General features: G+C 36.7%; 1 protein-coding gene across 3 annotated transcripts in view; it reads left to right on the plus strand.

Moving 5' to 3' along the window:
- Positions 1-11,791, plus strand: part of LOC145676053 (uncharacterized) — a 58,153-nt gene that overhangs the window by 18,800 nt on the left and 27,562 nt on the right. For all 3 annotated transcript variants that reach the window (XM_081746912.1, XM_081746913.1, XM_081746911.1), the window contains one exon: positions 7,703-7,826. In XM_081746912.1, coding sequence (XP_081603038.1) covers positions 7,746-7,826 — 81 coding nt within the window. In that variant the 5' untranslated portion in view covers positions 7,703-7,745. The remainder of the gene's footprint in view (positions 1-7,702; positions 7,827-11,791) is intronic.

Genomic DNA, 11,791 nt, shown 5'->3' on the forward strand with positions numbered 1-11,791 from the left:
ACTGGTCAACAGATTTTCACTTTTTATTTTTTACAGAAACGAAAGTAGCCAATTTTTATAGATTTCGAGGCGCTGAACATGAATATCACACTTAAAATTAGCTGGTAGCTCAGGGTTGCCAGTAAATGTGGAATTTACCTAAAAAATTCATGTTTTTCACATTTATTTTGTTAGGTTTTTACTCAGGAACGTATAATTACGTCCCTATTTATCGTTGCGGAATGTGTTATACCTCTTTCTATTCGTCAATGACCGTACTTTCTGAAAATTTAACAATCGTTCCGGTAACCGGTACCGTTGGGAAATTATATACCCATATATTCGAAAATATCTCTTTTTTTAGAGGAAAATCCGATTTTTTATTTTTTACTGACAACCCTGCAATAGTAAAATTATAATTTATATTTGAAAAGTAACCTGTCAATATTGGAAATGTTTTCTGCAAATGTCGTCATGATCGAAACGAGCCGAACTGTGAAAAAAAATATCCCTTCTACCGAAATTTTCCCTACCTTTACAACATGTACATTAAAAATGTAATATTGGCTTCCGTATGCCGAACAGAACTATAGGACAATACATTCAGACAATGTAACTATCATTTCGGTAGTCTGTACTGGGGTGGGGGATTTTATGTACTGAAATATTGCACGAAAAAAATCCCTTTCTGCAAAATTCCGACTTTTTTCTGCCTACAGCTGGCAATCCTGCAATAAATAACTGCACTGGCAATTCTCGGATAAATATAATCATAAAATATACGTTGACACCAACAATTTATATTCTATTCACATCCACACAAAAAATGTTTTTCCTATGGGATGACCGTATTGTCAAGAAATTTCGAAGGGGTAAATGTCACACGTACTTAGAGAACAAATGAATTGCGTTGTTGTTATAATAGCAATATACGAAGAAGTGTAACAACGGTTTTGCTGCCGTCAATAAGCAAGTTGTACTTGTTGGATCTGGCAACAATGCGTAAAGCTCACTCATGTGCCCACGATCCAATCACCTGATCATTCGACAGGCTGAAACTTGTTGGCGGCGTGCGTGTGTGTGTCCGCGCTCTCTTTTACTGTACTGTAATGTGTCTTGGTTGAGAGGTGGTTGGTGGTGAATGTGTATACAGTAAAGTATTTGAATTAAACTGTGAGTGTTTGTGTTATTTGAACGAGTGTCGGTTTTCATGAAAATGCCCCGCACCTGCATGAACAATCCTGATAACTTTTGTTACATTTGTGCAGACGCTATTTGTGGTAATAGAAGGCGACCACTTACTGATGCAGTAAGGAAAGCCTATTCATTGTATTTTGGTTGTCGAGTGGGAGACCAAGACAAATCTTGGGCTCCACACGTGTGTTGTACGTCGTGTTCTTCCGTACTAAATGCTTCAATGCATGGGAAAAACGTCTCTATGAAGTTTGGCGTGCCTGCTATTTGGCGTGAACTCAAATCATGTGTCTGATTGCTTTTTTTGTATGACACCGCCCTTGAAGAAATGAATCAATACCAAAAGGAAGAGAAATATCGAATACCCTGACATCCCATCTGTAATTCGCCCTGTGCCTCATGGACAAGGACTGCCAGTTTCTGTTCCCCCAAACGCAACAACATCAAGCAGTGATAGCGAGAATGCTGATCCTACACATCCAGCCAAAGAAGTGCATCCATCCACCAGTGTTGTTGATGCTTCATTTACGCCATCTTCATCTAGCGAAACACACAAAATCACACAACGTGAATTCAGTGATCTGATTAGGGATTTAGACCTCCCGAAGTGTAAAGCTGAAGTGTTAGCTTCACGACTGCAGCAGTGGAACCTTCTAGTTGAAACAGTGCGAGTGTCAGTTTTTCGGGATCTTCAGAAAGAACTTGAGAACCATTTCAGTACTGAAGGTGACATTACATTCTGTAGTGATGTTGAAGGTTTGTTTCATGACCTACATATTTCATACAAACCGAACGAGTGGAGACTATTCATAGATGGTTCCAAAACAAGCCTGAAGAGTGTCCTGTTACATAATAATAACGAAATACCGTCCATCCCTGTCGCATATGCTGCTTTAGCGAAAGAAACGTACACTACGTTGAAATCTGTTCTACGCGTCATTAGTTACAGTCAGCATGAATGGCTAGTATGTGGAGATTTCAAAGTAATTTCGATTTTGTTGGGTTTGCAAGGAGGTTATACTAAGTATTGTTCTTATATATGTGAGTGGGACAGTCGCGCAAGAGATAAACACTATATACAAAAGGAGTGGCCTTTAAGAACAGCTCTGGTTCCTGGCTCAAAAAATATTGTCAATGAACCCCTAGTGAACCCTCAGAAAATTGTTCTCCCACTACTGCATATTAAGTTGGGACTTATGACAGCGTTTGTAAAGGCAGTGAACATGAATGAAGCAGCATTTGGATATTTGTGCATGAAGTTCCCACGATTAAGTACAGAGAAGTTCAAACAGGGAATATTCATTGGTCCACAGATACGCCAGCTCCTAAATGACCCTGACTTTGAGGCCACTCTAACCCCTGGTCAGCTGCATGCGTGGCGTTGTTTCCGTAATTTGACCACAATGTTCTTGGAAAACAAGAGAGCCGACAATTACAGAGACCTTGTGGATGAATTAATTCATGCTTATCAAAAACATTGGCTTCAACATGACACTGAAAATGCACTTTCTTCACTCACACCTCGATGTCTTCCCAGAGAACTGTGGTGCTTTCAGTGATGAACACGGCGAGAGATTTCACAGGGATATTTATCTCATTGAACATCGATACACGGGTCGGTGGACAGCTGCAATGTTGGCTGACTTCTGCTGGACACTACAAAGGGATGCTCCAGACACAACCTACAAGAGGAAGGCAAAGAAACGGCGCATTCATTGAAGGTGAGTGCATTCATTTATCCTAGGCAATAAATTTGTGTACAATTTACTTTTGTGCAGCAATAACGAAGGTCTGAGGACCAATTTATTTTTTTTGGCCAGAAATGTAGTAGACAGGGGAAATTTGCTGTATTTCAGTTCAAAGGATAATATTTATTCTCAGTTCGGTCTTCTTGATGGCACATAATATTATCAGTCTTAGAATAACTTTTCCAGCATTCTTTCCAGTTATTTATTGCAGGAGTGCCAGCTGTAGGCAGAAGAAAAGTCGGAATTTTGCAGAAAGGGAATTTTTCGTGCAATATTTCTGTACATAAAATCCCCCATCCCAGTACAGACTACCGAAATGATAGTTACATTGTCTGAATGTATTGTCCTATAGTTATGTTCAGCATAGGAAGTCAATATTATATTTTTAATGTACATGTTGTAAAGGTAGGGAAAATTTCGGCATTTCGGTAGAACGGATAATATTTTTTTCACAGTTCGGCTCGCTTCGATCATGACGACATTTGCAGAAAACATTCCCAATATTGACAGGTTACTTTTCCTAAATATAAATTATAATTTTACTATTGCAGGGTTGCCAGTAAAAAATAAAAAATCGGATTTTCCTCTAAAAAAAGAGATATTTTCGAATATATGGGTATATAATTTCCCAACGGTACCGGTTACCGGAATGATTGTTAAAGTTTCAGAACGTACGGTCATCGACGAATAGAAAGAGATATAACACATTCCGCAACGATAAATAGGGACGTAATTATACGTTCCTGAGTAAAACCTAACAACATAAATGTGAAAAACATGAATTTTTAGGTAAATTCCACATTTACTGGCAACCCTGAGCTACCAGCTAATTTTAAGTGTGATATTCATGTTCAGCGCCTCGAAATCTATAAAGATTGGCTATTTTCGTTTCTGTAAAAAATCCACTGTAGACCAGTGTTATGAGAGCTCTTCCCCTGCCAGGGTCTTTGACAAAAAAAGAGATTACATCAGAGCATAAAATTTCAAAGCCAGACAATTATTCTCTGTTCAGCGTAAGATCTAAACTCCGATAAACAAAATATTTGTATCCTTCCGCTTGTCACAAATACGATTGGCTAGTGATGTATCACTCCCACTCCCCACGGGGAGGAGAAAGTTATACACGTGGATTTTGACAATACTGTCTCGTGTTGTCCAGATACTGACAGCAGCAGCAGACAAGAAAGAAAAAAAGCTCGAAAGATTTTTTTAAAAAAAGTATTTGAATTTCGCTGGTAAACAATTGTTGCTTAGTGAGTAAAGGTTTGCCTTGTTGGCGTTTTACCATAACACTCGCGGAACCGAGATTCATGACAGCCATCTTTGAGACTTTAGAAGCAGAACACCCGTCCACAGTTGAGTTGGCGCCAGAATTACTGCGCATGCTTAGTGTTTATTTCTATTGTTTCATTAGCCACACTCGATTGCAGTATTATTAGATAATCCGTATTAAATTTTTGTCATTTATAATAATATAGCAGTTTTATACGAAGCTTCATAATAAAAGTAATAATCCAATCACATGAACTATTTTGCGGAGGAGCACAAGCGTCGGTAGGACAACAGGAAATCAGCGAGATTTAGTTTCACGCGGCTTTGTTTATCGCAGTTTAGAGCTTACGCCGAACAATGTATAGATTCAGGATAATCAATTTTGAATTGGACAATTCATATACACGTTTAAGAAAGAAATTTACTAAAAACTTACTTTAAGACTTCACGTTTGTGTAACGCTCTCTCTCTCTCTCTCTCTCTCTGCACTGAAGTACTAGTTGTCGATTGCAGTTTTCAGCAGTGGCGGACGGTGGATTATGGTTTCGGGTGTTGCAGTACGAACGATCGGAGACAGAAGATACAAAGTGGACTCATTGACTAATCAGCATAAATTTAGATGCAAATAATATGTGACATGTCAAATTAAATAAAATTCTCTTTTCAAAAATAAAAAACAAATTGCAAAACATTTTATCCGATTAATCGCCTTATTTATATAGTAAGTTCATTCTCCTCTCTTCGATTGGAGCAAATCTGCCTAATACATGCTGTTTGAACTCTGCTATTCTTATTGTCAGGTCTTTTTCGATGGAAAGCATATCCAATGGTGATAACCTTTCTCAGGACATTCAATTTCTTGAAAGTGTCAATTGTTTTTGATGTGGGAAAAACTTTTCTTCTTTTACTGACGCCATAGGTATAGTTAATATTAATTTCAGAAGCTTTGTAGATTACTCAATAATTTTTCTAGATTATTGCGAACAATTCCTTCTAGCAAACTCAGTCCCTGACAGTGATCCGAATTCATCTTTAGCATAGACTGAAGAGAGTTCGTAGCAGAGATTAGTTACAAAAAAATGTACATTCATAGTTTACCTAGGAAAATTTAATTTAAATAGTGTAAAATGTATCTAGTGCAAACAACATTACTGCCATATGATGTCCTGTAAATTTAAACTGTATTTTTTTTCGAACACTCTCCTGAATTGCACTTTGCTTGCTTTGTCTACGCCTTAATTGCAAGTTCTTCCTCAGTTGAAAGCTGGTCAATATTTTTGTAAGTTATTTACAGAAGTCATGGTAAACAATTCATCCAGAATTTGTAGGTTGTTTACAGAATTAAAGCACACTCAATAAAATTAAATCTAATAACTAATAACCAAAACAGCTGATACAAAAGAGGTACTGGTATATGAATTGCAAATGTCACATATTCATACATTAACACACACACACACACACACACACATGTGCGTAAAACAAAAAAACTACATTCCAAATTATCCGTCTTGGTTGCAACGCAATGCATGATGAACACAATATACTTCCACGTGAGGCGAAACAACGCTTATCAATGTCATACGTTCTGGAAAGCAAGCCTTGAAACCCGTCAGATGTAGGATCAGCATGTAACAGAAGCCAAAAATCAAAGAACGTCAAAACAAACAGCATTGTCAGTTCTACACCCAGAAATGTTAACTGGGATGAGTCTAGAGTATTTGAGGGAGGTCCAATACGTCTACGTAATATCGAACCTGTCTTATACTGCACCCGATTCTACATATTGACTTATTTGGTTCACACTGTGGAAGAAGCCTTTATTATCTATATAAGCTAAGAATTAACTTGTAAATGCGGGTCTACTTTCATTTGTTTTCTGCTCTACTACATATTTTCTTTCTTATTTTGTAATTCTGTAATCACTTTTTTTAAAAAATTATCATTATATTGATTTGCTTCAGTATAGTCCCGTAATTTAAAAATATGAATGCATAAAAACAAATTCCATTTGTTAATTGCTAGTGAAATAAAATTCAGAAATCTTATTTAGCTCGAACAACCTTCTCGTTCACTGGAAACCGTGCTGTGTTGCAGAAGGTCTGCAACGACCAGAACCTTTAACTTCTGAGACACGGGGAAAGAAAACAACATTCGCTCCAATTGCAACGCTGAAGGAGTCTGGTCGTTGTATGCTCGCTGCAACGCAATATAAATTAGAGACTCTGTGACGGATTATTTTTGGCTTTTTAAAACTGATTCCTTGTAAACATCCTGCAGAAGATACCTTCATGTTTCTTAGAGAACAAAATTTAATGGCACGTCTCTGCTTTTCCCCGTATATTCATTTCATCCTGGAAACAAATCACAAACACTTATAGAAGTACAGAAAACAGCATTTACTCAAATTCACCTAACAATCAGAATACGTGTGATAAGCACCTGCCCTCTGTTTATACGAGAACTGTCTAGAAAGTGCCAGACGTTTTGGCCTATCACGGCAGTGGGCGAGGCTAGTGTCGCCACGTTGGTATCAAAAGTTTGCCACACTCAGTACGCATTCAGCTGTGGTAGAGTGAGGACTGTGACGCTCTTACTGTTCTTTCTGTGATGTGTTACAATGTGCACTGCAATAGAAAATCCCGCGTCTTGTCAGGTGCGTTCTGTGATTAGGTTTCTGTTGGCAAAAAAAAAAAAAAAAAAAAAAAAAAAAATACAAGCCAATTGAAATCCAGCGCCAACTGTGTGAAGTGTACCGACATTTAATAATGAGTCATGGCCGAGTGAGGCAATGGTGCACATCCACACACAGCCAAGCATATCCGAGAGCTCTTAAAGGGTTTTGGATGGGAGATGTTCGATCACCCACCATACAACAGCACGGATTTGGTGCCGACCGACTACTACCTCTCCTCAGCGATGAAAACATGGCTCACTCCACAACGCTTTGATACTTACGTCGAATTGCATACCGGTGTAAGCCTGTGGTTGAAATCGCAGGCGGCAGATTTTCTACCGCGACGGTATTGAGAAACTTGTGCCACGGTATGATAAATGCCTTAATTTGCACGGCGATTATGTGGAAAAATAGCTTAAGAGTACCTTTCAAATGTATATAATACAATTTGGTTTGTTCATTCTCGTACAGCTTTTAGAATAATCGGTCTACACATTGCAAAACGTGTCAAGGTTATACTAAGCCCTGCCAAATGTCAATACGAAGTTTCACAGCTGTCTTAAGAACTTTTCGATATACTTATAATGCAATCCATTTTGAGAAAAAACAAAGGACATTTAGCTAAACTTGACAAAAAAGTAGTAAAATCACATCATTAAAATTTCACTGCATTTCAACGAAAACTGAAAAAAAATATTCCTCATCTAAATCAGTGCGCTAAAAAATCAAATATGGCGTACGTTATGTTTAGATATAGGCATATTTGTACATTTGCTTCCATGAATAATTTCGAAATGTGAATTCGAGTGAGGAATTTCTGTTCTAATTGCAGGCGGAAACTGGAAAATCGGTTCTGAACTAGAATAAATGTGAAGATGCAGCAAGACACGAGCACTCGTAGCAATAGACGATCATCTCTTCGTCAAACTACGATTAACATTGGTATTCTGTTAACGGTAAGCATATAAAATAGTCGATATTTAATACAACGCCCCATGCACATAGAAAGTCCAGGTGCTGGTATGCTAATCTAATATTAAGGAGTACAGTTCCTCAGTGGTAAAGCACTCACATCTCTTGCGAAGGCCAAGCTAGTTATGGTGGACAATATGATGGCTGTAAATTTTCTCGGGCTTCTCCCGTTTTCTCCCGCATTTTCATTCTATAAACTCTTTCATAATCATTGACTTTCATTGATTATCCACCTCCTTTAACTAATGAGCATTACCGTTGGACTTAAAATAGCAATTTTATTTGATTTTGCTAATTTTCTAGTCTAAAAATAAATATATTTCAGGCCTACAGTCATTTCTTTCAAAATCAATCACTCCATATACATTCGTTACAAAGCAATTTATTACTTCATTTTAAATGATGGACTGTACTTTGTAAAATATTGCACTATAGCATAATTACCTAGGTATGCTGTGCATATATTACTTTTTATATATATTTTTCAAACATTTAATTCGAATAACCACTAATTATTCAAACAATTAATTTGGATACCATATATTTATTGGAGCAATTTATTCGGGTGACAATTATTTGGACAACTAATTTGGATAATTAATTATTCCAACAATATGTTCAAATAAGAAATAATTAATTGAAATAGGGAATAATTATACTGGTCAACGAAGGTTTTGTCTCAGAGCTAAAATTAACTAACTTTGATATAGTTTTGCTTGCTAAAGTGGAATCCGTACTCGAAATTTATTCATCACCCACACAGTTTGTCAGAGTCAGGATATATATCATGGTTAGTGCGACATTCTCTTCAGAAGGAAATAAGCTTTCCAAGGACATAATGTGCATCTGTGCATACGCAAAAAGGAAAATTGAGGATAATGCGGGAAATCTGTTTTAAAAATTCCTATTGGTAAAGTTTGTGCCTATGGAGCTGCCCCAGCTACAGGTGCTAAAATATGATGTATCTGAAAAAAAAATACCATAGGTTATAGGTAATTTTTGTGTACCAAGTTGCATTGCAATACCTTGAATCGTTATGAGAGAAAAAAATATTTCGCAATCCTCGTTGACAATTCAAAATATCATATATAAATAAGGAATAAATACGACAGAAACAGTTTCCAATACTGCATTACTCATCCAAAAATCATAGTTCGTGTGTCATTCTCTGCAGAATGAAACACTTTGAATTGTAACCATGCACATAGCGCATGTGTGCATGATGCACGTGCATAGGGAACTTGATGATAACGTGCTAAATTTTCCGACGAAAAACCCCGTATGGGAAGTATGGCCGAAACGAACTTCTCTGACTCCAGGGGAAAAGACCGTCATGCATCTTTCTTTAGTTGATCCACAAAAATCTTTCTACCCCCTCTACATATAAAACTTGGTTTAATTAAGAACTTCGTCAAAAGTATGGACAGAACTGGCAGAGGTTTCCAATATCTGAGAACTAAATTTCTCAGAATAAGTGATGCTAAAATCAAAGAGGGTGTTTTTATAGGCCCTCAGATCAGGGAACTGTTTCGTGATGTGCAGTTCATTGATGAACTTAATGAGCTCGAAAAAAAAAAACGCATGGCTGGTATTTAGAACAATATGCATAGATTTTTGTTGAATCATACCCAGGTAGGTCCGACAATTTCCGCGACATTGTGTCCGACCTCGTAACTGCCTATCAGCCTATTGGGGTGAAACATGGGCCTTAAAATTCTCTTCTTGGACTCTCACAAAGACTTATTCTCCCCACACGTTGGAGCTATGAGTGACAAGCATGTCGAGAGGTTTCATCAAGCTATTGCAGAAATGGAGAAACGTTACCAGGGAGATTGGACCCCCTATATGTTAGCTGATTATACCTGGACTTTGCAGAGGGATATTCTTGACGCCAAATACAGGCGAAAATCATAAATCCAAATATTTTAGAGGTAAGTTTTCGTTGCAAAAGCACCTTCTTCCATGCATAAGTTCCATGAACCGCAGTACACATTTCTTTCCCCTTGCCTAATCAAAACTGTGGGTGACAGGAACAAACTAAAACCTGATCTGAAATCACCGCTGTCAATACTATTAGACCCACCTATTGGAATTCTTGAGACAGAGAAAAACTTTTCTTTTGTTGGCTAGTGTTACTTGAACAATTAATTTAAATAAAGAAGAATTATGCAATAATTAATTCGAACAAATAATTGGATATCCGACAGACAAACATTCGGATATTCGAGTAAGTGTAGAAAAAACTATTCCCACAGAACCCAATAGTAAACGACACAAGTTACTATTTTCTCAACAGAAAACTTTTTTGGACACAACACGAAGTAATAAGGAAGATTTGGAAACAAAAAGAGAAAGAGGACCAACATCAGGGTGAGCTGTAAGTCAGTTGAAAATAATGCATTTGAAATTAATTATTTATCAATTGCGATGCCATGAAATTATTGTAAGTTGTATCATAACATTAAGTTACCGTATTTTACTTAATTCAAGTGTTTAAAATGTCTTCCGTCACCTTCAATGAATAAATTATATCTTGAATAAGCACAGTAGAACATTATATCATTAATGTCGCTGGAACAGTATGTTTTCAGAGGTAATATGTTCTTTCAAATGCTCTACATCTTTATTTTGTCTAAGAAAAAAACATTTTCTAGACAAAAAAGTACACTGAACTTGAATCTGGTAATAAGTCAATCAATTCTTTGTAATTATATCCATGAAACTACTACTTTTGAAGTACAAACAACATTCATCCTTTGATAACTTTCTATTCATTGTAAACACACTTAATTACACATGTATCAAGGTTTAAACCCTTATAAATTTACTTCTAACAATATATTATTCACAAACCACACCATAACATATTCTTCACGTCAATCAGCTACTGCAACTCTCGTCAATTGAGAACTACTAATGTCAGGCAACTTATGACTCGCGCTGAATTGAAGCCAATTAAGTATGGAAAAATGTATTCTAATAAACATGCCTAGAGGATATGCTAGGAAGAATTCCAGTGAGAAGAAGGAAAAGTATGAAATTGATGGTACAATTCTTACGTGAAGACCATGTTGAAATCGTGAACCCATGATTCTCAGAAACCTAGCAGCACAGACAGTGGACCTAACCATGGGAAACTGTAAAATAGCTACCTGGAAATATTGATCTCTGCTTTGTAAATTCCTCATTGCCAAGCGTTTGTCAATCAATTACATCGCCAACAAAACCCCATACGAAATAAGTAAAAGTGTCATTGGGCGTTCGAAGCTGTTGGATAAATGACGGAAAACTGTTATTTGGCCAACTTATTCCTGAAACAACTTTGAAACAATGTAATTTTCAAATTTATTTTTCAACTTATTTTTGTATATACTCTGGTTGCAGGATCATAGTTCAACGTGTTTGTATATACGTTGGTTCCACTGTCTTGTGTACGTAGGTTCCACTATCTTCGTTCAACACATTTATGTATTTTTAATATATACGTTGGTTCCATGGTCTTAGTTCAACATATTTCTCTGTATATGCCTTTGTAGGTTCCATGGTCTTGGTTCAACGTATTTTTGTGAATACGTTAGTTAGACGGTTTTGGTTCAACATATTTTTGTGTATACGTTGGTTCAACGTATTTTTGTGTATACGCTGGTTCAATGTATTTTAACACTTTATTGTTGCAATTATCAGCTTCCAACCATGTTGACCGCTAGGTACGTAGAATCTACCCGCTAGGGAATCTTTTTAACTTGCACAAGTGACCTGTCATGATGGAAGAATACTATAATTGTGATCAAGGTCATACTAAGTTGAAGTTAAAGGGATATTATCTTTTAAAAAAGCACATACATACACCCATAAAGAAGAAAAAAACAGGAACCTCTTCGGAAGGATTTGAAAATCATTTTAAAATGTCATATTATTCTGTATAAACTCAATAATTACTGAGTTAATC

The sequence above is a fragment of the Thermobia domestica genome, chromosome 18 (assembly GCF_964235325.1).
Source record: "Thermobia domestica chromosome 18, izTheDome1.hap1.1, whole genome shotgun sequence".
NCBI lineage: Eukaryota > Metazoa > Arthropoda > Insecta > Zygentoma > Lepismatidae > Thermobia > Thermobia domestica.